Source organism: Atta cephalotes (assembly GCF_000143395.1).
Source record: "Atta cephalotes unplaced genomic scaffold scaffold00024, whole genome shotgun sequence".
NCBI lineage: Eukaryota > Metazoa > Arthropoda > Insecta > Hymenoptera > Formicidae > Atta > Atta cephalotes.
In genome coordinates this window covers 1,641,301-1,669,122 of record NW_012130088.1, presented here as the reverse complement: position 1 = coordinate 1,669,122, position 27,822 = coordinate 1,641,301, and the positions used below count along the sequence as shown (strand labels likewise).

At 31.3% G+C, this 27,822-nt stretch overlaps 6 protein-coding genes across 6 annotated transcripts in view; 3 read left to right on the top strand and 3 right to left on the bottom strand.

Moving 5' to 3' along the window:
• Positions 1-1,102: 1,102 nt before the first annotated feature.
• On the bottom strand, positions 1,103-6,222 carry LOC105620145 (pupal cuticle protein-like). Its single transcript, XM_012201653.1, has 5 exons — positions 6,211-6,222; positions 5,244-5,702; positions 5,148-5,164; positions 2,038-2,283; positions 1,103-1,316 (listed from the first exon to the last, which is right to left on the bottom strand). Exons 1-5 carry the CDS (start codon positions 6,220-6,222, stop codon positions 1,103-1,105), a joined length of 948 nt encoding a protein of 315 aa, XP_012057043.1.
• Positions 6,223-7,850: 1,628 nt separating this feature from the next.
• LOC105620144 (cuticle protein 2-like) lies at positions 7,851-9,639 on the top strand. Its single transcript, XM_012201652.1, has 3 exons — positions 7,851-7,862; positions 8,630-8,926; positions 9,442-9,639. The coding sequence occupies exons 1-3, from the start codon at positions 7,851-7,853 to the stop codon at positions 9,637-9,639; spliced, it is 507 nt and encodes a 168-aa protein (XP_012057042.1).
• Positions 9,640-16,009: 6,370 nt separating this feature from the next.
• On the top strand, positions 16,010-17,631 carry LOC105620064 (cuticle protein 2-like). The gene is made up of 3 exons (XM_012201574.1): positions 16,010-16,093; positions 16,345-16,626; positions 16,911-17,631. The coding sequence occupies exons 1-3, from the start codon at positions 16,082-16,084 to the stop codon at positions 17,088-17,090; spliced, it is 474 nt and encodes a 157-aa protein (XP_012056964.1). The 5' UTR covers positions 16,010-16,081; the 3' UTR covers positions 17,091-17,631.
• A 2,592-nt stretch (positions 17,632-20,223) lies between these two features.
• Positions 20,224-22,961, bottom strand: LOC105620143 (UPF0160 protein MYG1, mitochondrial). Its single transcript, XM_012201651.1, has 5 exons — positions 22,738-22,961; positions 22,330-22,425; positions 20,921-21,157; positions 20,647-20,848; positions 20,224-20,571 (listed from the first exon to the last, which is right to left on the bottom strand). Exons 1-5 carry the CDS (start codon positions 22,959-22,961, stop codon positions 20,224-20,226), a joined length of 1,107 nt encoding a protein of 368 aa, XP_012057041.1.
• Positions 22,962-23,892: 931 nt separating this feature from the next.
• Positions 23,893-24,736, top strand: LOC105620063. The gene is made up of 4 exons (XM_012201573.1): positions 23,893-24,016; positions 24,204-24,397; positions 24,467-24,618; positions 24,691-24,736. The coding sequence occupies exons 1-4, from the start codon at positions 23,893-23,895 to the stop codon at positions 24,734-24,736; spliced, it is 516 nt and encodes a 171-aa protein (XP_012056963.1).
• A 1,950-nt stretch (positions 24,737-26,686) lies between these two features.
• The window catches only part of LOC105620061 (copper-transporting ATPase 1), a 22,993-nt gene continuing 21,857 nt past the window's right edge, over positions 26,687-27,822 (bottom strand). Inside the window, exon 14 of the mRNA XM_012201570.1 lies at positions 26,687-26,819. Coding sequence (XP_012056960.1) covers positions 26,687-26,819 — 133 coding nt within the window. The remainder of the gene's footprint in view (positions 26,820-27,822) is intronic.

The window sequence follows — 27,822 nt, the reverse complement described above, 5'->3', positions numbered from 1 at the left end:
TAACACATTTGCAACGCAGATTATTATGTATTTATACATAATAATTTATATACTGAGAGAAAAAATGATTGCAATTACCAATTTAATACTATTCAATTCAATGACTATAATTCAATTTTCGGTACTAAGTATTTATTCTTTTAATAGAATTATAATATAATTATTATTGCTAATAGTATATAGAATGATAATTAGATATAAAAATAGAATTCATAAGTACTTTATCATGCAATTATCATATAAATATCAAACATTTCTCTTAGCATATAAATTCTTAGGAAGGGATTATTTGAATCTCTAGATTATAAATTTAAAAAATTAAATCTTTTAAACATTCAAGTCGAGTGGATTAAAGGTTGATTGGACCATATGCAGAAGCACAGAATAATTATTACGATATAAATAATCTCTTTATGTCACTGCTGTTCCATAAGAATATATATTTTTTCTAACATATACATCGGAAGTACGAATATTTGTGCGCGATAAATAGGAGATGCATGAAACGTGTGACGCTGCAAAATCATCGCAGGCGAAAAGATTATCGAAGAATCGGCGAGAGAGAACCATTTATTTCGGAGTGATCGGAGAGGTAGTTAGTAATATCTTAGTGATAGTCTTCCAATTCTTGAGGTAGCTGCACGGAAAGAACAGTTTTGCTGAAATATCTAAAAATTTAGCTTATAAATAGGAATCCCAAAATAATTTTGTTCGACTATTAAAATAATAAAAAATGTTCAAATTGCCAAAACAGCAGAAGCTTGCAACAAGTGTTGCAACATTTGCAATGTTATTGGACGTTGCTGCAACATTATTAAAATGATCTGTGCTGTATGAGTGCTAGCTGGAAATTAAAATTTTTCCAACATTGCTCATTATGTGAGCATTTTACATAATTATTTTGATCCAACAAAATTATTTTCAAATTTCTATCTAAATTTTTAGATATGCCAGTAAAACCGTTCTTTTCGTGTGGGAAGGATATCGAGGATCATTGGTGGATTCAACACAACTAATCGTGTGATCGATTTCATGGGATCGTCGACGTCCATTGAACGAGCGGAAATGCATTTCGCTCCGATCATTTTTTCGTGTAGTCGAATTAATAGTAACTGCTGGCCGGGCCGTCCCAAGCAGGATTGTAGGCACCATTGTTCCAGGATGGATCGTAGGCGCCAGCAGCAATTGGATCGGCTGGACCGGTCGGCACGCGCCGCGCTTCCGCATTGTAAAGAGAGAAATGTACGGCCTTGGCTTGTTGAACCTCGGGCGTGTCAACTACGCGACCATCCGGGCCTAGTGGGGCTGGTGGTCCGCTGCAAGATGTACTCAGATGATTTTAGAGAATTTGAATTAAATTTGACTCTTGTTTTAATTATATCATATAATTGTGTGATATGATATAATATAATATCATACCATATCATATAATTATATCATTTTTTAATACATATAATTTACATGTATTAAAAAAATAGAATCTTGAAAAAAACAATTCTTTCTAAATTGATTTTACTTTTAGGAAAAACATTTAGTTGTATAAATTAAATGAAAATATTAGATTCAATCAGTACGTCTTGGAAAATAAACGAAAATTTTTTTGGAAAAATTATTAGATGAGAATTAATTCCTTCTTGTTAAATATTTTTTAATGATAATACTAAATTTATTTAGTTAGCATAACTTTTTAGTAAAAAGAATATCTAGTAAATGTAAGTAGTAACTTTAGATCCAATTGAAAAATATTAATGAAATTTATAGTAAGTGTATGTCAAATCTATCAACTTTTACAGAAATCCAATTTAATACTAGAAATTACTTATTTTGAATATTAAAAACAGTGAATAATAGTAAATTAACCAATCGATAATTCTGTTTGATCTCAGAAAAAAAAATACATTTTATCATATACATACGTCTTGTTGGCAAAATAAAAATCATTTTTCTCAATGTAATTTATAGTTGCATTTGGAAATAGAAATTTACGAAGATGCTTCAGAGAGATCCAATTTAGTAAAACGCATGTTTGACACGAACCTGTAATGTGAAAGATAATTTCCGGAAGAGTATCCGCTGGGCTGGGGATAAGCGCCAGGGTAAGTGCCAGGGTAAGCTCCTATGGATCCCGGTCCCTTTGGTGCCCGTGCATTAGCTTCCGCTAGAGCACTTAAATGAGCAGCTTTCAACTGCGCGACTTCCGGTGTATCTACCACACGACCATCGGGACCCAACGGCGCCGGAGAAGCATGAGGTCCGTACCACTGTGGAGCCGCCAGAATCGCGCTTGACATGGCAGAGAAGAGAATCTAAGAATTAAGATGTAATAAAATATTATCTTCTGGTTAACTTTTCATGATTATTAGGTCTATTTTTATAGCTGAACTAGTGTACATTCTTTGTACTTAAAGTGAAATAGATGTATGTTTGAAATTTAGCAAAAGCGAAAAGAAAAGTTTTAGTGCAATCCAGTGTAGCAATAAAAACAAATCTATTGTTTCTTATTAACATTCATTTTAAATATACATATATTAAGAAGCAAGCGTACAAAATTGAATAGAATTTCCATTGGAAGAACTTTATCTTTTTTCGCAATAGAATAGAAAAGAAGAATACGGCATTGATTAAATTAGCAAGTTACATGAGATATTAGTGATAAAGGATTGATTAATTATCGATATAAATATATAAGACTTAGAACGGGTTTTAGTTAGACATTATAAGTGTGTTATAATTATAAATGTGTGAGATTTAAGAAAAATTGTAAATCAAGTCCCTTCCTGGCATGTAAGCTCCGAAGTAATAAAATTCTTATTCTTATATAAGGATGAGAATAATAAAAGATTTAGAAAGTAAAGTAATATTAATTTCGTAAGAATTTAATATTAATTGTCGAGATGCGAGAAAGTCAGTTAGGAGGAATTCCGGGCATCGGAATCTCACAGCACCTCTCCTCGAGTTTTCAAGCGTACTTACGAAGTATCCGATCATTGCGGCGATTACTCTATCCGTATCCCAAAGATATTCCGTCACCCTTAGATCTCGGTAAGACACTGCGGCTGTCGGCACGTGCGTTTAGATCCGCATTACGGTTGCCATCAACGCGTCTGGTGCAATTTATAGGGGTACGAGCATTGATCGGGCGTGTTGCTGCTGCCCGTGCCCCGCCTGACCCAGCGCGACTCGCGGGGTAACAACCACACCCAGGAAAAGTTCTCCTTAACTGCAATGCCGTGCCCCGTAACATTTACTTACGCTAACAATGGCATCCGTAAGCACGCGTGTCCCGACCTCGTCGTGTCAAGAATAAAAATGCGCCTAGGCTATGCCGTGTTAAACTATGCGCGTCATCTGCGGATACAGTTTACCGTCATTAAAGTCACCGGCTTTCGCCAAAGTGACACTGGTACCGCGAAGCGAGGTTTATTAACAGCCTTACACGAAATTAGGTCGTTTGTGCTCTGCGCATTTTCTTTTTCTTTGAAATATTGGAAGTATCAAGTAACTAATATAATAGTTTGCTAATTATAACACAATAATAAGCATCAAAAGTAATTATTAATTAGTTACAACATAATAATAATGATAATAATATTAAAAATTTTTTTAGAAATATATATAGATATTTCTTTTCTAAAAAATTTTTACTTAAAAATTCACACATAAGAAAAATTAATTGTTTTTATTTGTTCGAATGCTGTATAGACGATGCAATGGGTAAAGTTCCCGATAAATTTTCATTAGCATTTTATTAAAAGGAAAAAGTATAATTCCTTGCCAGACCGATTTACAATTTTATCTTAGACTTATATCTTCCGGCCACAATCACGCAACGAGTTACACCCACTACACCCTGCAGTTTATGGGTTTATTTATCCGCACGTGTCATATCAATCACAATAGTATGTCAGGAGGTGGCGATAACAATAGTTGTTGAATAACTAAAACGGAGACGGTGGTGTCGCAACTGGCCACTTGCCCAGTTCATCGATCGAACCCTATTGGTACGTCTGATCTGAAAGGTATTGCGCATTTGTCACCAACGCAATATCGACATGTTTAGGCGTTTAGTCGAGCTTGACGAAGTGACAGTCGATCGTGAGTGATCGATACGCACGATCGACATCCGAATTCGTGCTTCTGAACCGTAATTGAGCTCGGCATGTCGTCAGCACTTCACCGCAGAACCGCGAGAAAAAGTTTGTCTAACCGCGTGAAATAAAACATTTATACTCGTTGTATAAATTATTCAAAAGGCAGAAACGCACGAAGGTAAAGAAAAAAAACATCGCATAATTAATATTTGTACTCTTCTATTTAACATTAGAAATACCAAGCGGTCATTATTGACTGCTTTTGTTTTTTAGATTAATACTCTTTTTTTTGTAAAAGCTAGGAATATTTTGCTATATAATAATGACTCCATATTCTGAAAAAATATTTAGTTTTTCATTGCTTTCTGTATTTTAAAACAATTTATTATCTTGATTTTTTTAGTGGATAAGAAATGTTGATATTTAAATTTATAATAAAAATTGAGTTATTTTTAATCAATTTAAGTCATTTTTAATCATTTTTATATAGATCGCTATAATATTGCTCTTATTTAATATATCATAAATTTAATTAAAACAATAGAATTAAACAATTTAACTCAAAAAGGAAAAAATTTTACTAAAATTTTGTTTACTATTTACTAACAATAAGTGCATGTGTGCATTAATATATGGATGTTGTTTACTTTGAAACTATAAAACTATAATTTAAGTACAGAAATGGATTCATTTACATTTTGATATACTTAAAAGTTAAAATCAATGTATTTTTTAACTCGTTTAGAAGTATTATTGCTTCGTAGAAGGATTATTAATTCTCTTTTGATATCTAACGGTGTTAAAGTTACGAACCGCGTACTTGTCCGCGATATTTTTGCACGCAAAATACAAGAAGAAGATGTCTGATATAAAATTATTTATTCACATGTTATATTTTTTTATTATTGTATCGTTTTTATTATTGTATCGTTACATATTTATGTCGTGCGAATACAAAATATTTACGTTCATCCAAGCTGCACATCCGCTAGCGTAAACGTAAAAAGACGTGTTGTCACTTAATCCTTTGAAGGATTGCTTTTACGCTATTAATACAGATAAGGAATTAGGTCCTTTTGGAAAACGTATATTCCACGATAAAAGGATTCAATACGAGATGTGCGGATAGGTGTTCGCATACGATAGATGAGCAACCTTGGACAATTCGTGAGCGTGGGCGGTGAGATGCGCGGCCTTGGCATGGGCCACTTCCGGCGTATCCACTACTTGTCCATCGTGACCGAGCGGTGCTGGTGGACCATGATATTTGCCATGATATCCGGAGTAACCATGACTTCCGCCTGCCGGAGCAATTATGCCCTTGTATCCTGCAAAACCTCCGTCATAGTAACCTCCATCTCCGCCCCCGTAATATCCTCCTCCATAACCTCCTCCATAATGTGCTGTTTTGGCAGCTTCCACTGCATGCGCTGCTAAATGTGCTTTTTTGGCGTGAGCCACTTCCGGTGTGTCAACCACCCGACCGTCATGAGCCAACGGGGCTGCTGGTCCGTGATAATATCCTCCGCCATGCACTCCGTTAACGTACGGCTGATAAGGCGCGTACGTCGGCAAAGCCAGCGTCGACAACGAAAGGCACGATAAAACGATCTGAAAGGATGAACAGACGACATTTACAGTTGGATCAAGATAAGGAATTACGAAGAAGGAATTGATTGCTCATAAATCTATGTGTGTGCACTGCAAGATGATTCACAATCGGGATAAAATTATATTCATTATCAGATATAAAACTGATGTGTTCATTGTGTGAAAAATTTAATGGCAAAGCCTTGTATAATATTTTTTTAATCTAAATTGAGTATTTATTTTAAGTAACTTTAAAATATTATAATTTTTATATAATTGAAGAATTATTATTAAAAAATAATAATATAATAAAAATAGTAATAAAATAATAAAATAAAAAATAATAAAAGTTAAATTGTTAATTGTATAAAAAAAATTGTTATTCTAACAATAATAATATAAAAAAGTATTACTTTTAAAATAATGAAATATAAATTTAATTTTAATTTAGTATTATTTTTTCAAAAAATAACATTTTTGTTAATAGACAAAGATGAGGAATCTTAGGATAGGGTATCACTGTACTTACAAGGGTCTTCATGTTTATGCGCACTATCCAAGATCAGGCGAATCTCTGTCTGTACAATCGGGCCACGTAGACTTTATATAGCCGACGAACAATACGAGCGTCTAATACAGACGTCTGTAAATAGAGTAAACGCGAAACATTTTACAACAGGGGCCCGCCCTGATTTTCATATGATAAAAACGCAAAAAAAGTCTGGTTTTTTGTTTAATATCCCTAAAAGCAAAATGAAGACATATCAAGTAGATTATTTTAGTGAAAAAACAAGAAGAGAGAGATCAAAAAATCACAGAGAAAAAACGAGAAAGAGTTAGAAATAAAGAGAGAGAGAGAGAGAGAGAGAGAGAGAGATAGAGAGAGAGAAGGAAAAAGGGAGGGAGAGAGAAAGAATAAGAAAAAGTGAAAAAGGGAGGAATAGAGGGAGGCTGGAATGTCAGCAAGAACAGAATTATGATTGCGCCAAAACGCGAACGTTCTACAAACGATGTTGTACAATTCGCTTGGCAAAAAGTGTCAGCAGGCGATGGGAACGTTTGATCGATCGCTGTATCTCGTCGATCTCCCGATTTATTAGCGAATGCTCGCGAAGAAAGACTGAAGATTGGATCCAAGCAGAACAGCAGGTCACGATAACATTATATATAATGAATCATAACGTTAAAATAAATCATAACTGAAAAAGTAAGTTTTAATCATTTTGGAATCATTGTGACACTATCTTAATATCATGATGACATTGTTCTTGAGGAGACCCAATATAAATCAAGAAGAGCAATCAAGGCTGAGACAAGCGTTTAATCGCAAGTTTTTCGAAACCGTTTGTTATATCGAGTTTAACGTGACGATTAAACGCTGTCAATTATTCGTTCGTGAGAAGAAAAACACTTTTTAATATCTTTGAAATTAAAATTATTCTGGACATTGACATTCTCTTGACCATAATAAATTATAAAATACAGGTTCGCGCACATTAATAACCATAACGTAATCCACGATTTATTATGTTGAATTAAAAGCTACTCGAAATTCCGTCACGTAAAAGCGCGTCTAATTACTTAATGAGCCATCACAATTTACTTCGAGACATAATATAAAAAAAAAGTGCTAGTTAATAATTGCATCAAACATAATTGAATATCTGATCTTTTATTGTGAGATCTAATAAATGATTAACAATTAGATAATTCAATCAACAATTAGACGAACGAGATTTGGATGATGATTAAATCAATTACATCTTTGCACGGAAAAAATAATATATGAAATAATTAAATAATTATATTAACATTAGCTAACAACAAAATTAGTTAACAACAACATTAACAAAAAATTTTGTTAATTGAATAACAGTATTGATGAAACAAATAATATTTTATTAAAATAAGAATTTGATGTGTTGATGAGAAAAACATCGTTTTTTCTAGTAATACAGTCTCACACCGCAAAAATAGAGAAATGTATTTTGTCACTTTAGTAAAAATCGACCAATCAGTTGTATGAATATTAGCCGAACAATATTCATCATTGGTGGGGTGATACTGTTAGGTAAGATAAAATCACCGATTGTATATAAACCGAGCATTCTTAGTTCTCGATGGTTATAAAACGGTGACACTTCCATTCAGGATTGAATAGACGTAACAATGAAGTCTTTGGTAAGTAACTTTATTGGATTATTGGATTACTAATTTTAATAATTAATCAAAAAATTCCCTTGAGAAATTTAATATTGTTACAGTTATGACACATGAAAAACATAAAATAGTAAGATGTAAGCAGTAAGTGAACCGACCAATCACAATAGAAACGTGAAACAATAATATAAATCCAAAATATTGGTTACTAATTACTTGCGTCTTACTGTTTAAATTTTTTGTGTGCCATAGCCTTATAAATATTAAATTGATTAATGTTTAATTATTTATTTTAAGTAAAGCACTTTTGCTAATATTTTTAATACTCAAAATAAGTAATTAACTAATTTAATACTTACAGTATTAAATTTCTTTAAGGATTATTGAAAACTTTACATCCTTATTTACCCTCATTAATGATTAGATAAGTTATCGGAATTGCGATAAAATGTACAATGAGAATCGCAAAACGATAAAATATTTCCTTCCGATTATTATTTAGAGATTAATTTTCCTAAAATGTTAACGTCGAGGAGTGCTATTTTATTCATTTTTGGAAAAAAATGTTTGGTTGAATTAACTGAAATTCTGGTAGAAAATGAATGAGCCAGAAGTTTGGTTAAGTCTATTAGATTCTGATTAAATTTACTAAATATTGTTATTTCAACTATAATTTTAATAGATTTAACTGAAAATCTTGTAGATTTATAATTAAAATTCTGGATCATTTATTTTTCATCAGAATTCTAGTTAATTCAACCAAACATTTTTTCTATATGTGTTCATAGATTTTCTTAATCATCAACGTTGTCATAACTTTGGCTATGCCAACGCATTACCAGTATCACGGACCACCGGCGCCCATAGGCCATGATGGCAGGGTCATGGACACGCCGGAAGTAGCACATGCCAAAGCGGCGCATTTAGCTGCCGTAGCGGAAGCTGTCGCGAAGATTCCGCATAGCGTGGCTTCCTACGCGGAAAATCAGAACTATCACGGATATGCAAACCCCGTATCAGTTGACCATCAAATATACCACAGCGGATACGGATATCACGGGCCGCCTGCCCCGTTAGATCATGATGTAAGATTTTTATCCTATTCATTGTCAGTGGAACAATTGGGGAGTTCGATGCAATAATACTTTGTGATTTGATAATAATGCAGAAATAATTCCTGAAAATGTGTTCAATTTAAATCATCATTTTCCTCGAATTCTTGAAGATTGAACTATAATCTAATAACAATAATAAAATATGATATTGATTATTCTATTCTCTAAAACTTTTAGAGAGTAAAATCTCTCTCACTCTTAAAAATTGAAAATTAAATCATTTTTTTTCAATTTTCACTCTTCAGATGAGATTCCACTCCAAAGAATTTAGAGAGTATGCGACTTGTTATACAGCAATAAAGATATTATTATTAATAGTAGTTTACATGCTTGAAATTTTGTAAACTTCTAAAAATGGACTTTACATTCTGTATATAGTAGAAATTACAATAATTGATTCGAAAATAGTTTGACAACGTCAGGGAGAAAAGCTAGACGCAAGAACATCATCGCTCTCCATTTCTCATTGTCCCTTTTATTTTCAGGGTCGCGTAACAGACACACCGGAAGTGGCCCGAGCAAAAGCCGCGCATCTAGCGGCTTACAATTACATAGCTTCCTCGACACCTGTCGCGTATGATCATTCACAAATTTACAAGCCACCGGTTTACAATCATGACGGCTATTATGATGGCGGCTCGTCAAGTCAGTCTCACGATGACAGAGAGATTAATGATTACTAATTTTGATTAAAAAAAACGTATGCGGCAACGTGACCGTCGAGTTGACACTTTTCGCGATTAAATGATGACGACGCGTTTAAAATCGGCGCGACAAAATTATGAAATTGACGTTGCACAATTGGAAAAAGCGTTAATTTCATGTGGATGGTAGTTAGTTATACAATGTGTTTTCAAGTTTCGTGATACGCTGTAAATGATATGCACCTTGCATCATCGGCTTTCAGGCTGAACCATAAGATGCACGCATTGGATCGTTATCTAAGATGCATTTTAGCTTGTAAGAAATATAAAGCATTCCGTTGTTATTTCCTGATTTCCTATTTTATTACAACAGTATGCTCCCAATATTGCTGTTTTACTGAATTATTTCTTTAATGGACAGCATAGATTTTGCGTAGATTCCTTTGCAAAATGAGAAAAATTTACGGGATATATTGTATCTATAAGAAAATTCAATATTCAATACTTAAAATGTATTTGTACAGTTATTCCACATACAACAACTGAATTTTAATTTATAATAACATTATCATTATGTAATCTTGTTATATTATCTTGATTATGGAAAATCATGTTTAATTATGATATAAGATTATGATTGTTAACGTAGATATATAGAATATTGAACAGAATGTAACTTTTAAAATGATGCAATATAATATGTCCTGTGTTATTTATAAACGTTAAAAAAAGGGTACAAGTTAAAGAGATATATTTTAGTAGCACGCTATAATAATCAAATCTTAATATCATAATAATCGATTGCAATTCATAACATGCATGTAATTGTATTATTATCTTGACTACAGAAGTTTAATTATAATATAAGATCATGATTGCGACATAGATAGAATGTCGAACAGAATGTAATGTTTTAAGTGAATGATTCTGTATTACAGTTTATGAATTTATAAATACATAGAAAAAAGAGTGCGATTTAAAGAGATATACCTATTTCGGTACCTTATATTATAATAATCTAATCTTAATATCATAATATATATTATTGCATGTAACATTGCAACTATTTTGACTACGAAAAATCATATATTTTATTACGATGTAAGATTGTGATTTTTAACTTAGATGAAATATCGAACAGATAATATTTCAATGATCGATCTTATGTTATAATTTATAAACATTAAAAGGAAAATTTAAAGGAAAATTTAAATTTATTTTAGTACAACATGCTATAATAATCGAATATTAATATCATAACATTATCGCATGTAATAATACTGTCTTTACTTGGAAGATCATGTTTATGATGTAAGATTATGTTTGCTAACATAATAGAAATCGAACAGAATGTAACTTTTTAAGTGATCTTGTATTATGATTTAACATTAGAAGGAAGAACGTTATTTAAAAGATATATATTCCAGTGTATGTGTCTGTGTGTTTATATCTTATGTTATATGTATCTTATGTTATAATAAGCAATCTTGATAATATAATCTTATTTCTATATCTTGATTACAGAAGCTTATGTTTAATTATAATATTATGTAAGATAATAATTGTTCTCAGATAATCAACTATGTTGCCATTTTGCTGTCACTTATTCCGCATTCAATTTCACCAAATTAAAGCCAAGATGTTTCTACAAATTGTCTGTTGTTCTGATGTCACGTAAAGTCTTCCTTAGAATTCAGCAAACTGCTGGCAAGTTGTCATGCGTGAATGGTATGCCGTCAGTTTGCTGTCAACGTGACGAGTTTATTATCTCTCAATGTATATTCTTACAATTTCGTAAATTCATGAAATCTATTTGCTCTCCTGATGCTAACTTAGTTCACATTAGATTTCAATGACAACAAATTATCGACAAATTGAAAACAATACATGCAGTGCATCAATTTGTTCCATATGCTAAATTTCGCATGGCTATCTGAGTTATAACTTAAATAAAATATTGAACAGGCTGTAGCTTTTAAACTATGTGCTTTTTAAACTATGAAATATCGGCACGGTTATAATTTATAATGCAAGAAGAAAAGACGAGATGTAAAGAGATATATCTTGGTACAGCACATTATAAGCTACATCATATCGTTGTCGAAAAACGATGTATGCAACAGGCATACCTGTCAACATCCGCCTGCGGCCTCGCAAGCTGGCTGGCGGCATATCTCGTTGTCTTTTTACATTTGCGAATGAATCCGAAGAATGATTGATCCAGTCACTTAACCACATCCCGAGCTCCCATTTCATATAGTCACAGTCGAATTCAATTCAAGGCTCGCAACATTTCACATGACGACTCCGACCCTTGAGCTATTGGTTTCATATTTTATATCGACATTATTTGCTTCACGTTGACATCATTTGCAATATCGACAAATCCCTCTCGGTCCATAAAGAAACGCTAATTTCGAATATAAATATCTTATGATTAATAAAAAACCTTAATCTCCATTTCATTAAATCTTTGATAGTTATCTTTTTTGTTCCTCTTTTGCGTGTTTCCTTTCAATGTCTATTTGCATTCACGTTACATGTATTTACATTTAATTTGATGGAATATAGCTGGCTTTCTCTTATTTTCACTTCTCTTTCGTCAATTTTGAAAGTCGATTTCCTCATAATGAAGCAATTTTCCATAGCAATTTTCCACGCAAATCTCAAAGTATCTTATATAATTACGCGTGTAATTATCTTAACACAAAGAATCGAGATTTATCGTAATAACCACTCGATTCACCTAATCGGTACTTATAGAAATCGCGCTACGGGATCGATGAGTCGACCCACACATGTCTGAGTTCGAAGGAAAACAACAAGTTAGCCGGCTAATTGCAGACATCGTTTAATAGGCATTTAAGGCCATGCCCGGCTCGATTATGGTCATACTGTGCTTATGCTAATAAACAATAGGGTCGCCAGGCGTGCCAAGATTATCTTGAATTCCAAGGAAAAGGGCTTTTGTTTCTCGCGACAGTCACATCGTGCATATCTATGCGTTATAAAGCGCCCACACGAATACCAGGAAAATTTTTCATCCAATTTTGAAATGGTGAAAACAAGTGAAATTTTTATTCGCACGCGTTTAAAGAATAATTAACAACGCAACGTTCCGAACGGCGGTCATGCGTTACTCGTTACGAAATCATGTCACTCTACATATGAGATGTACCAAAGTACAAAATATTACATTTTTTAAATTATTCAAAAAAGGGGAAACGTGTTTTCTTGAAAACTGTCCTGATGAAAATTTTTCTCAGAATTTTTCATATAATTTTTCAGAATTTCTATAATTTTTCAAAATTTCTATATAATTTTACAACTTTCTTACTTTTTTTATACGAACACTTCTGGAACACTTCTCAGAAAATCTACATCTTTTCTCAGAATTTTTCATATATTATATTAATTATGAAATATCGTAAGATTTCTAAGATTTTTTATAAATATAATATTATAAAATTTCTGATGAAATGTTATAAAATCTAAAAAAATTTTTTAATATTTTTTAAAAATTGGATGAGAATAAGATGAGAAATTTTAGAATATTTTAGAATTCACTTGTATGAACAATTCTGAGAGAAGATATAAATTTTTCGAATATTCTGAAAAGTGTTTGAATTCGTTTAAAAATTATGAGAAAAATTTATACTGCTTCAAAAGGTTGCTTTTACAAAAAATTATCGTAATAAAGATTTAGTCATTACAAAAATTTTTAATTTAAGTTCAAAACATTGTAAGTGTCAATAAAAATGCAAGTGAAAATGTAACATCGCCACACCTCATTTTTCTCCGGTTGTAGCAGCACTTTCCATCAGATATAGAATCTAGAACACAATACACTTACAACTCATTCATATACTAAATATAATAAAATGCGTTTGCACGATTTTTACGTACATTTTGCTGTACTACTATAATGAGTGATAATAACCTCATATTTTTACAGTTATAAATATGAAACAATAATTGTATAAATCATGATAAAACAAGATAAGATGGATAAATAAAATAAATCATTTTTATATAGCAAATGAAATTGCAATTATAAATGACTGTTTTTTTATTTCATTTTTTAATCGCTTACTATTACATGGTAATAATAACAAAAAAAATGTAGAAAATGTAAAAAAATAATTAATCGTTTTCATGATTTTTACATCTCTATTCTCTTTTAACTCTATTTTGTAATTCTTAATTATTTTTGCGTAGTTTTATCATGTATAAAACTGTGTATATCAGTTATGATGATTATAATTTTCCAGTTGAAACAGCTATAATTTTCATGATTAAAATAACTGTAAATGTACTTGACATTGAAAATGACTATAAATTGTTGTTAACTATAAATTAACTATAAATTGTGTTGTTAACTATAAATTGTGATAAAAACTTTTTTTTTCAATGCATTTTTTATAAGTTGCTACTTTTAATACAATCTTTCATTTATTAAACTATTTAGGGCGATTTTACTAATTAATCAATTATGTTAATTCACCATATTTACGTATATACGTACAAAGTAATAAGGTTAACAATTTGCTATTATGTGCAAATGTATCTTACAACTCGGTCGTGTTGCTCAACGATATTACGTTGGCGTAGCACGTATAATGAATTAACGCTTACAAAAACGCATGTTATGAATTTACTACATTTCATTTTAATAAATGTAACAGATATAAATCGCTTAAATAAATATTAAAAAGTAGTTTCTGCAAGTTTCAAATCGTCCTTCCGCAACTACAAATTTCCTTGAATAAAATTCTCAACGATTTCTAGAAGATATTTTCTCTCTAAAAGATCCTAGAAAATTAATGCGTTTTAATTTCTATCGGAAGAAGCTTCCGTTTTTTAGCAAAATAGCAAAATTCTTGATTCCTTGAAAATTTTCTCCCATGAGATATTATGGATTCTTAAACGTCGAAGCGATCTGCACAAAGAGAATTTCGTCAGGAAATGAGACCTTGAGGAAATGGAATTTTCGATCGAGCAAAAAGACATATTTGCACCTGCCGATACATATCGGACGTCGCTCGTCAAAAAGCGATCCGTCTCGATCTCATCCAGGAAAAGTTCTCGATTTCGAGGACACGCGGCCGACCTTCATTTCATGCTCTTTTTCTACATCGCACCTCATACATTTTAATTGCGCCTTGTCCCTTCCACTTTTCGGCAGCTTTGATATCGGCAAGGACGGCCGTTGATCGGCCGCACCTGACAGTATCGGGAAGTATAGTTGTCTTAATGCAGTGAACGGAGATCCTCCGCTGGCGATGCATAACCTTGTTAATTTTGTTTTTTTTTATTGAAGATTTTTCTCGCGGATAATATAGGGATGTGTTAATAAGGCACTGACAAATGCGATATAAGTGTTCAATATCATACTTTTACACCTTACCTTTTATTATACTTTTAAATAAATGCAATGAAGAGATTGCGAATACATAATAAAATTAATTGATCCAGATTAAGGCTGCATCCAGTTTGAATACTCAGGCATTATAAACTTCATTCTGTCTTCTTTTCATAAATAATTAATGATAAAAATAGAATGAAGCTTATCATTAATCTGCAACTAGACATGGCAGACAAGCTCTTGATAAGCTTAGGATATTTTCCTAGTTTTCAAATAGTGTGATGATTTGGAATAATTTTGTTTTACAGTTTATTTTATTTATGTAGTACTATCATCGTACTATATTTATACTAATTGTAAGTTCAAACGTTACAATTCTTAAAGAAAATAAAACTAATAACAAAAAGACTTTCAAGGACTTATGTGTTCCTTTAACACAAAAAATATGTATTATTGTTGCTAATTAAATAATTAAATTAAATTATATGCAAGATTCAGCATAGAAAAAAAATGATGTATTTGTCTTAACTTTAAATTACATCGCTCAGTTAAGCTTCACTTAATACATTATAAATTCACATGCGCGTACAGGAAGATGATAGTTTTGCACCTTGCAGTTATACGTCCATAAAAGGAATGCTCATTATCCATCATATTCGCGATAAACAAGGCTTCATGGCCGAAGTCACTTTCCACGCAATTCATCAAGCAAAAAATAATCGACCCTTCGTGCGGCCAACCGCGTCGAACTTCCTGTTGGATCAGCCGGGCCCTTGGCGGTCTCTCTTAACGATGATGATGAGGAGTGTGAAAGAGCCGACCAACGAAGTCGGAAGATTGTACGAGACTGACCTCGGTGATGCATCCACATCTGAGGAGAGGTATATCCCTTCCCAGGCAGATTCAGACGATGGCAGAGACTCATTAACGTAATGTCAATGTCAGATCTTTGAGGCATGACACAGGGTGTGGTCCCCTCCTACGGGTTGACGACTCCCTACCAGAATTCACATATATAAAAGGGGATACGAGCTTCAACACAGTACGACATAGCAGTCCATACTTTAGGGCGAGTACTGGTAATCACCCAGCAGCGCTTCATCACGTTGATAAAACATGAAGTCTCTCGTGAGTACCATCGGTCAATGGCGGATCTGAAAGTTAATCTTACGGGCGAAAATTGTATACAATAGTCTATTCCATGATCAACATAATTATTGTTAAATACTAATGATACAATATCTATTTATTAGTTTTAATTGGAGCCAATACATTGGTTTCGTTATTAATTTTTTAAGTTACTTCAATTTTGGGACTAGATACTTCACAAATATTTAGGATAATAATAGATAGAATTTACTCGTGTATTTATTTTGTAGATTGTTCTATTCGCATTCTCCGCCATCGCGACGGCAACACCAGTCTTGGACACGCCGGAGGTAGCGCAAGCGAAAGCGGCGCATCTCGCCACTCAGGCTTATGAGGCCGCGAGAAACACGATCGGTTATGGATGGCCCGGTTATGGATGGTCCGGTTATGGATGGCCCGCCCTTTATGCACCTGCAATTGCATACGGCGCTCCCATCGGCGCGGATGGCCGAGTGATAGACACACCTGAGGTCGCCCAGGCCAAGGCTGCCCATCTCGCCGCTCACGCCCAAGTATGACACTCTTGGTTTAGAGATGGTTGCGCAAACGACAATAGCAATCCGATATTCAACATAATATCGTTATTATTAATCGTTATTATTAATCGAGAGCCGCTGAGACAACGTTGATCTACGATATAGAAATGTTACGTAATATTCAGGTGTAGCCGCGATCCGATCATTTTGTTCTATATCATTTTATTTCAGAGACTTTTTGATAACGTTAATTCATCTTTTGTGATTCCTCTGCGTCGCAATCTGCTATCGACGATTTAATTAAATATTTATTCATACAGGAGGCTGCCAAGACAATCGGACTGGTTCCATACGGTGCACTAGCATACGCCACCTCGCCTGCATTCTATCCTTACGCTCCACTTGGATCTGATGGCAGGGTAATCGACACTCCTGAAGTGGCCCAGGCTAAGGCAGCACATTTGGCCGCACACGCTGCAGCAGCCCGAAACGCTGTTTAATAAATTGTAAAGTAACTATTGGAAATTGCGTATTGATAAAATCAAGCTATCTCTACCCAATTGCGAAAGTACATGCGGAGACATTTGTGCCATGATTAGCCATGTTTTATATGGATCTGATATGAGAAAATTTTATCAATAAACAAGCCATTTTTAAAAATGTATGCGGTTTGGATTCGTTTTCATTAAATAAATTAAATTCGGAAGTATTTGATATATTCAATTCAAAAGATAATCTAATTTTCTTATATTGTGATTTAATGAGTGTTAAATAACAGAAATAAATAGAAATAATGAGTCTTTAAATACAACAAAATGTACACAAACGAGTTAAACTTTTCATCGCGATATATAATTTTGCACCTTCCATTAGAAATCTGGATCTTTAAATTTGGATCTTTTTCATTCTTTACGGTTCTATCCTAGGTATTTCCTGTTCAACCGATTCCTGTTCGTGCAAATTTCTCGCAAGTTCTATGAATTAAATTGTATATTGTATTTTATTATTTATCAAATAAAGTTTAAACGTTCTTTAAAAAGATTTACATGGTTTGCAAAATCAGATGTGTACACAAATTCATACAGAAATATTTAAGCACTAAGACATCCATTTTGACTAAAGACTAAATACATATAGGCCTTCTGTTATTTAAATTTATTCTCATCGGTCTAAATTTGTGTCATAATTATTTAAGAGGTAACATCTAGATGAAAATTTTCAAAAAAGCGAAAAAACTTTTTGTCTGAAATGCTTTAGAATCTTAAAAATAAGGAGTAATGGTTTTATACGTAAAAAAATTTTTTTAAATAGTTTTACGACGATTTTTCTTAAAGCGCAGCGTGACGCTATCTAAACGCATCGAAGAACAATGTTAGTTCAAAATGTATTAAGAAAGCAGCTGAAAAGAAGAAGAAACTTGAAAGATAGTAAAAAGACATAATGGAATTACTGTGTGTCTGATAGGACGTGGAGAAAGCGAGAATTTTCGTCAATTCGACTGTATGGTCGCTCGCTCTGAAAACGTCTTCAAGTGACAAAAAAATAATCAACATCGCTGCAAATATCGCAAATATCGCAACTTGCATTTTCAATGATGGTCAAGTATAATGGAAATTACGCAAGTGTTACAACTGACTATAGGCCACAATTGCTATAATTTTTGCGTCGAGGCTGACGCGCGCCGCGTTAAGTTTGCATTCGCTTACAGATATCGCTAAGGACGATGTAGAGCTTCCACATCCTTCAGAAAAAGAGGAAAACAAATTTCAATGCGGAAGGACAGTTATAAAAACATCGTGCAAACATCGTGCAGACTAAAGATAAATTAAAAATTTCTATAGTTAAATATGAAATAATGTTACTCAAAACTTGAAACACGTTTTCTTGAAACCATGTTTTTTTAATTGGCTTGCAGCAACTTTAACAAACTTTATCCGCTCCACTTGAAGCTTTTTACAGCAGTTGCTAAATTAAATTCTCTAGAGAACCACACATGATTTCAACACAATCGGTTAAAAATTTTTTTTTATTATAAATACTTTTTTATTGAATTTTTTCAATAAAATGAAACTTTATAGTCACAACACACACACACACGCGCACGCACGCACGCACGCAAGCACGCACGCACGCACGCACGCACGCACGCACGCACACACACACACACACACACACACACACACACACACGTTCATCATTTCTACAAAAATCAATATTTTAACATATAGATGGGTTACTTTTCTAATAAATTTAATGTAGATTATAAAAAAATTTTGCTTTTTGTCCTTAGTACCATAAAAGTGTACAGCACTTCTGCTGCAAACTCCTGGAGGCTTATGAGAAAAAGTCTCTTATATTGTAGAGCTCCAGTACCGCCATTTTGACACAAAAAATTAAACAAAAATTGTTTTATATCCTTAGATATATGTAGATACATTAAGGCCTTCAATTCGAATTTCCACTCATCTTGTTATTTGACTATAAAAAATTTACAAAATTATTCTGTTTTCAGATGGATTCACCTAGATGTTACCCCTTAAATATTGTTATATAAATATAATATAAAATTTGTTTTAGAAAGTTGTATTCGTAAATTTTTAGAGAGCGGTACACTTGCACACTGTTGTAATTGTCCACTGTTAATCACAGCGACTTCTGCGTAGGGAATTTTCTTTTCTAGCTCTGTGATTGGCTTGTGCGCAATTGGCTCGTGTATAATTGATATGATCCAATTTTTAAAGATTTTAAAATCATTTTAAAAGTAGGTAAAAAATGGACGGATTCAAAATACCCAGATTTACATCAGTGAGGCATCGTTTTGTATTTGATACCGCAAGGGGCACAATTTCAAACTGTAAAAATTTAAAAAAATTTTTGTATACTTGTAAAAGCTTTAACGAATTTTTACTATCACACAGAAATCAAGTTGTATTTTAATTATTTTTTAAGCATTTTCCACTGTGCAACACCAGCGCTAGATTTTGATATTAACATATACTCAATTGATAGCTACCACTCGAATTGTATATAAAAGTACTTTTATTTTTTTCTATGCAGCCCTATGAGCGGAGTTATATATAATTACACAGATCTAAATTGTTTATTTTATAATGATATTCTGATTTATTTATTTAGTTTTAAAACTAAGATTTTTTAAACATCAAAATTTTGATGACATTTATGTACTTATTGTTAGAAGCCAAAATTAAAAACAATATTATTGAAGTTAATTAGAATGATAGGAAGGGGGAGGGGGTTGTATATCTTAAAGCATGAACACAATCTGAATTTCAACTTGAACTGATTTTCATTATCTTTAGAAAGGAAGAAAACTGAATTCAGTATAATGCTTTTTTTGCATCAGTTTTATCTATGAAAGATTACATTAAAAATATGTAAACTGATTTTCACAATGGAACAATACAATTACACTCAGTGCTGCACTAGTTTCCTCAACAAAAAACTATATAGATTGAAATTTATTTACCAAAATTCATAATAAAAATTGACTGTTTCTCTAAAGCCTCACATTACCAGCTGAAGGACAATTAATTTAAATTGTTTTCTAAAAAATATTCAATAATCACATAAAAATTCTAAAAAAAAACAGACACACCGTCATTCTGTATATTATTACTCGGCCTTTCCGATTTCGAGTGCTTTCCGCGCCATGGCCACCGCGCCGTCCTTAGTTTTATGGCCACCGATGAACCGAACAGAGTGCACGAATATGGCGCCTTCAATTCCACATGCTTCCACAAGGGCATCAGCGCGCAAACCGCCCCACGCTGCTGGCAAAAACATCCTGCACACGAAACTTCCTAGCGCTACCGGCATACATTGAACCCGATAAGCGTTATCAGCCTCAAAAATGGTGTACTTTATTGACGGCGATACGTTCATATCCTTCTCCAGTTGAAATAAATGTTCCTTCCACGGTACTGCTTGTGACAATGCTATTATCTCTCCGCTCGGATCGATCTTACGGAAATATTTTAAATTTAAACCACAATCTAAATGTCTAAAGCAAAAAGATAGAGGTAGAGTTGTCCTTACTTCAAATCGATTCTCCACAGCGCGTCGCACGAGATCTCTTGCCGGTAACCATACCTTTTTCGAGTATTGTACAAATTCTAAAAATTCCTCCAGAACCAAAGCCATAGCTTTCTCAAATTGTTTCTCGATATCCACATCCTGACTGTTCCATTGAGGATTCAGTCTGCTTACGCGCGCGCTTAAGTCGGTAACTATTCGATATCTGAAACAAACGCAAGTGCAATAATTTTGAAGAAGACTATTGTGCAATGTATCATTATAAGTGTCTGCTTACAATGGCTCAGCATCATACATGGGTATGCCATTATCTATACCATCAATTTCCTTGATTAGGGTGTCGTAGATCTTCTTGAAAATCTCATCGATGATTTTATCTTCTGTTATATTCGAAAGTATATTCCTTAATATCTCATGACCGAAATGGCAGTAGATCAGTCCGGCACTGCTTAGTTTTATTGTCCAATCGTATCCTGCTTTTTTCATAACGGTACTCATCGATTCTTGAAATTCTCTGATACGATAAAATAATAAATAACACAATGATAACGACAAAAAAATAGAGATTTTATTTAATGGCACCTCTGGTGAAAAAAATTTTCATAATATCATATAATATTTTCAAAAATATGTTTTAAATTTATAAAGTTTTCTGAAAAAATACTTTAAACTTTTTCAGATTTTATACAGTGTTTTCTTCAGAAATTATAGAATGAAAAATCTTAAGAATACTTCAAAATAGCTTAAAATATTTTAAAATTCATATATGAAGAATTTTATAGTAAAAAAGGTATAGACTTTCTTACTAGTACTGAAAAATATTTCAATTCATATAAAAAAATCTGAGATTACACTATTTAAAGAATTTTAAGAAAAATTTTCATCAGAGGTATCATTAATGATGTTGATGTCAAAATCTGTAACAAATTACTGAATCTGTAAGATCCATTTTTTTAAATTTATTAATTAAAAGATATTAATTTCAAGGAATCAAAATAACTCATATAAAAAAATGAATACCAAAAATTATAATAAAACTGACTCTAAAGAACTTCTAATTATATGGCAGATAGAAAATTGAGTCTTAGTGAATGAGTTAATTTTTATAAATATAAGTAAATGTAGCTTATAATGTAATAAATAAAAGATATAGAGTTAGTCATAAATATAGAGTTTAATAATGGATAGATAGTTTTTGAGTTATGAATATTATAGTATAGATATAAATAGCAAAGATATAAAATAAATATTATATATTGTATTATATTATTATATTGTATTATTGTATTGTATTACTGTATTTTATTATATTATTATTACATTATATTGTATTATTTATACATTAATGATTCATTATCTACAGCAAAAGTCTTGCTTGTGCTTTTTTATTGTTGCAATAAATCAAATTAAATTAGAATTTATGCTCATAAAAAACCTTTGATACACTATATCTAAAAAAATATCCATTATTAAGCCTTTTATTTATAACATATTTTATTTATTACATTATAAGTTACATTATATGTAAAAACTCATTTAATCAAGATTCAATTTTCTATATAATTAATATTTTACAGATGTAAGATAAAAAATTAAATAATTTGACAGAGATATAGTATAGTTAAGTAAGTCCAATAGACTCACCGATCTAAAGTAAAAGTAAATTAAAAAGTATGCTAAGTTTACCTCATGTGATGGTCATATCGATGCCTGGATGGATCATACTCTCCACCAACATCCACCACGATATCACAAGTATCCAAGACACTCTGATTTCGAGATCTAAAAATGTAATGGGATATCCATGGATTCTGCAACCCAATATTTTCTATTCATTTCATTTCAATATTATAATTCATGTCATTTAACTGATGTTCTTTTCCAATTTTATCAACATGATTTAATTATTTAACAAATATAAAAATTTATTGATTATATATTGATTACATGTTGAGACAATATATTGAGTTATATTGGACAATATTGTATTAATATTTATGCTATTAATGTTTATATTTAACTAATACAGACAAAAAGTAAGTTAAAGTTGACCTACATTGATAGAACAGTAAGATTTAGCTTTGTTATGATTACCTCACTATAGAAGCATTCTTGTATTGTGGCAATAGTTTCAGGAGCGCGCAGGCGAGGACTTCATCGCAATGAAAAGTTCCGTCGTGCGTACCGATCTTGACGGCTGTCTTGCTCGACATCGTTCTGAGAATGAAATCGAATAGGCACGTTTCCCGCCACGTAAAAAATTTGGAGAATCCGCTGAAACGCGCGTTTCTTGGTAATCTACTGAAAACTCGGATCATCGTGCTAAATTACGACTATCAAGTAAATATCTAATATCTATCAATCTTACGAATTCTCACCAGATCGATTCACGAAACGTGAATTTCGCTGGAAGCTCTTTACATGTGGAAGTAATCCAAAATAAAATTGAGGTTATGTGCCTCAACGGTGCACATCGCTGACTATACGTTTTATAGAAATACATATGTATACTTGATTTTTTTGAATCCAAAATCTTTTCCCTACCAGCGATTGGTTGACAAATCGAGTTTGAGTCAATAGGGCGACATACATAACTTTTTGCTCACTAATATTTTTAGGTTAAGTGAGAGTTATTCAACAATGTGGTTTGTAATTTCCCGTGTGAAACGAGATTTATCAATTATTTACTAAATGTAATCTTAATGTATTTAAATGTATTTAAAATTTTAAATATATTTAACATTGCGAAAATGATGCCAAAATCTATAATAATTACTAACACTGTGTCTGTAAAACTCATTTATTTTTATTAAAAACATACATAAAATATACATATATAATTTTAAGGAACTCAAATCAAATAAAAAAGAACATTACTAAGTATATTTTAATAAGAACAATTCAAATTTACAGATGCAACATAAAGAATTGAATTGTTTAATATTTTTGTGTAAAGTGGCCATTATTACAATAATAGATATTAGAATTAAGAACTAATAGTAAATTCAAACTTTCAACTTGTGTTATTTTTCTTGTGAGAGTGCAATGTGTTTTACTATAGTAATATTAAGTATTAGTCAAATTGCTTGTATTATGTTTTTATATAATAACTTTTAATATATTTACAGAATGATACAAGTGATTGACCTTGTAGCAATACGATTCCACTTGATGCAATAGTTCCTCGTCATTGCCAGTTTATAGCGTGTTACTATGTTATTTTAGTTCGTTTAAAGCTGGTCTTGGAAAATGCCAAAACGTACTTGTCCCTTCGAAGGGGACTGTCATCTGTTGCCACAGATGAAAATGCATGTAGGAGAAAAGCAAGTGGATAATGGTGTATCGAGTGATCAGCGGATGAGAGATGTCTATAGTAAGTATTAAGTTTGCATTGTGAGATGTCATATGCTTTCTTTTAAATCTTAAAACTCATTCCTGAAGCTGATCATATTGATCAGTATAATAACTTCCTCTACTTTTATAAAAAGGAAGGAACTTAGTTGAAACAGTATGTAATTCAATGTGGATGAGTCTTTACATTTGACTTTATGTATTTCCAGGTAAGACTCTGAATTTGCTTAAAACAGGTGCGAAGACACTCTCCCATAAATTAAACACATCAGGGCAAATGGATTCTCTAGATCTACCTTCACCTCAATGTCCATCATCTTGTAAATTCAAATCTATATCTAATATGAAACAGATGCTGTTGACCGATAAATTGCAATTGAAAACTAGTGACAAAGTTGTCAATGTGGGTTGCGAAATTATATTGACACTTGGACCATCTTATATAACTTGTGACTATTTGTTTTTCTTCCAGGATATCCGGGTAGACTTCTGCGAGTGTTATCGGTTGATAGATCGGTCTACAGTAAGCGCGTGTTATTACTGTGATCAGGCATTGTGTTCTTCTTGCCAGTCTGTGTGCGCCAATTGCTCAGAATTATTTTGTCAAAACTGCTCTCTGCCTGTGTAAGTTATTAGCTATGTATGCCTTTATAAAAACTTCGTATGTGCGTAGTTATATGCATTGTTTTATTTCAGATATAATTGTGACGAACAAATCATGTGCCTTAATTGCTATCAATAACTATCAAAAAGATATTTTTATGCGAGTTTTTTTACTGATAATTGAAAATTGATATTTATTTTATAATATTATTGTTTTTTATAGTATTAATGTAAAAAGAAAATTGTTATAAATATATTTTAAATATCATTATTATGTAACATTATTATGCAATAAAAATTTACAAAATGAAAAAATAAAGTACAAATCTATGCTAAAAAAAAGTTTTGTTTGTCTTATCCTGTGTCTTAAATATTAGATAATGTTTCATTAATATTCATAAAAAATAAATATATTTAATATAAAAATTTTTAAATGTAAAAATAATGAATAACATTGTTGCTCATATTTCTTTTTTATTTAATGAGAGTTGCAATTGTAGCTTAAGATTTCTTATATTTTACACATAATACATTTAAATAGATTATAATTCTCGCTTCTCTTTCAGTTGTAAATTACAATCAATCGAAGATTTTTAATATGAAATCTTCTGAACTCGTTAAAAAATCCTGAGATAATATTTTTCACAATAAGTTCTTTATCGAATTTAGGGGAGGATTATTTTATATGGTATATAGAAAATCCAAATGTTTCGCACATCTGAGATAATTAAATTTAAATTAAGAATATATATTCATGTATTCATAATAGTCATTATATTCATAATATCTAACGTTGACCGATTATTGGCGTTCTCTATAATATGTATGTTGTACATTAAAAAATATTTTATTTAATTTAGCTGAGAATATAACAAACTTTAAAAAATTTTTTTAATTCTTTCAAAATTTCTTAGTACACTTTTTATATAAAATAGTTTTATATTTTTATATTTTGTATTTTATTACATCTAGAAAAAAGAGTGTATGCAATTTCTCATAGTGTATAAAACGCATATAAAAGTATATAGAGACATATATAGAAAAATTATATTTTATAAATTATATTTTATATTTTATAAAATATATATAAGATGAATTTTTCTCATTTACTGTTTGAATTAAGTACGTCTGTATATAGTTTCCCAAAAGTGTGAAAACTCCATAATAATTTTTGTAAAAATGAAGATATCGGAAAACGAAACACGTGTTCCGATATTTCAAAAAAATATTTTTAGCTTTTGGCGAGTGCTGGTCAACGACATAGTACACCAGAAATATTTTAATTTATTAATACACAAAGTGAAAAAATAAAGGTTTTTTTTTTTAAGTTAAATAGGAATTACTTCGATTGGCCTTTTTCCAAAGCCATAGGCGAGGTTAGATTTTGAAAGGGTTTGTTGCAATCGCGATTCTTTATTACAAATTTTCGTCATCTTGCTACTGCAATCTTCTCTTCAACTAACGTAAAGAAGAAGAAAACGTAGTCAATTCCATATTTCATACTATCATATAACCAGTAGGGATATTCGGAGATATTCTGTGAAAAAACACTGCCTAATGTATTAATATCATAAATTAAATAGATGTGAATTGCAACTGCGACATATTCTTATGTCTGTACACAGAATTTTAAAGAAAAACAACTTTCCACACTTTTGAGAAACCCTGTATAATGAGATAAAACTATATTTGTTCATACTTGTATTAATTGCAAAAAAAGTTATATCCTGTTATCAAACATTTATAATTAGATAAATCAGTATTATTTATACATCTTAATATATAAAATCTATAAAAATATATTAACTGATTCGTTTGAGCATAAATATCACTCACAAAATTAATTTGTCAAGTCTTACAAAGTCTTGTACAAATTACTGATATTGTTTTTGTGATGCAGCTTATTTTTTAATATGACAGATGAAAATTATCTTATGAATATTATAATAGAATTATTAATTGTGACTTTTTACATTTTTCTCTGTTAGTTTTATTATAATATTAAAAAAAGGAAATTATTGATAACATTCGATTAATTTTCTAATTAACAGAAGAAAAAAATTCTTATTAGATAATACTCTTATAAAATTTATACAGAAGTTATGTCCGCAGAATTCTTCACGTTTTTATGATAATTTGAAAAATCCACAGCTAAATCAATTTCATCTATTTCCTCGCCAAGAAGATGGCCTTCCACCTCGACTTTTGATTTTCCAAATATTCTGTAAATAGATTTTGTGCAATGCGCTAACATTAATATTAGCTAATTTAATATTAGCTAATTTTTCACTATCCAAATAGGTTTGTATGTGACAATAGTATATAGCATAATATATTAGTTTTGTAAATGCACTTCAATAAATAATGTATTTGTTATTTTTCCCAATGGAGATGTAATGTATTAACAGCATGAATAACATAAATATTTGCATAAAATATACTTCTTTTCATGTAAAGTACATTCTATGGAGGTGATTACTGCAAATGTATTAGTCGCAAGTAGGATTAGGTAATGTAATTAAAGATGCACATATGAGTATTTATCCATTGAAAATATTTGTACAGTAGAATAAAATTCATACATTATATTCATACAATTTTTCGGACATTCCACAGTGTAACTTATTTACATATTTCACTAATTATCTATATAATTTATTCATTAATTACTTAATCTCATTCACTATTCATTGTAAAGAACTATATCTATAACGAAGATAATTTCAATTAGATAATACATTTCTCCGCAGGCGAGAACGTTCTTTTTCTCAGTCTTATATTTTGTTATAAGTAACGAACCAGTATTTCTTGAAACTTTTGTAACATACGAAATAAAATCTTCTAGCAGAAATCATAATTTCAATCAAATCCAGCCATTATGAAATAAGAATAACATAACTCATACATGAAATTACAGCTTGATTTTAGAAAACACATACAGAATGATTCTTAATTCAATATCTTTTCAATTCAAATATCTTTTCAATTCAATTTCCTTTCAAGTCTCTCAAATAAAAAGTTAGGCAGAAGTTTGATTTTTTATACTTTTGAAAAATTTTAAGAAGTAAAAATTATTAAGAAAATATATTTCGAAAAGAAAATTGTAGGAAAACATTGATTAATATTTTGAAATTAAAATCAAAATATGTAATTAAGAATCATCATGTATAAACATTATATATTAAGTATGGGAAAAGTGGCGTTTTTTTAATGTCATCTAACGGG

Excerpts from the sequence above, each read along its gene's own strand:
- LOC105620145 (XM_012201653.1), bottom strand. Across the intron at positions 1,317-2,037 it reads AATTATCTTTCACATTACAG|CGGACCACCAGCCCCACTAG; the intron begins GTTCGTGTCAAA and ends TACATCTTGCAG.
- LOC105620144 (XM_012201652.1), top strand. Across the intron at positions 8,927-9,441 it reads CTGCCCCGTTAGATCATGAT|GGTCGCGTAACAGACACACC; the intron begins GTAAGATTTTTA and ends TTTTATTTTCAG.
- LOC105620064 (XM_012201574.1), top strand. Across the intron at positions 16,627-16,910 it reads ATCTCGCCGCTCACGCCCAA|GAGGCTGCCAAGACAATCGG; the intron begins GTATGACACTCT and ends TTATTCATACAG.
- LOC105620143 (XM_012201651.1), bottom strand. The coding sequence starts at position 22,961 with ATGATCCGAGTTTTCAGTAGATTACCAAGAAACGCGCGTTTCAGCGGA. Across the intron at positions 20,849-20,920 it reads ATGTATGATGCTGAGCCATT|ATATCGAATAGTTACCGACT; the intron begins GTAAGCAGACAC and ends CGTTTGTTTCAG. Across the intron at positions 20,572-20,646 it reads CTGTGGAGAATCGATTTGAA|ATCGATCCGAGCGGAGAGAT; the intron begins GTAAGGACAACT and ends TATTTCCGTAAG.
- LOC105620063 (XM_012201573.1), top strand. The coding sequence starts at position 23,893 with ATGCCAAAACGTACTTGTCCCTTCGAAGGGGACTGTCATCTGTTGCCA. Across the intron at positions 24,017-24,203 it reads GCGGATGAGAGATGTCTATA|GTAAGACTCTGAATTTGCTT; the intron begins GTAAGTATTAAG and ends ATGTATTTCCAG. Across the intron at positions 24,619-24,690 it reads CAAAACTGCTCTCTGCCTGT|ATATAATTGTGACGAACAAA; the intron begins GTAAGTTATTAG and ends GTTTTATTTCAG.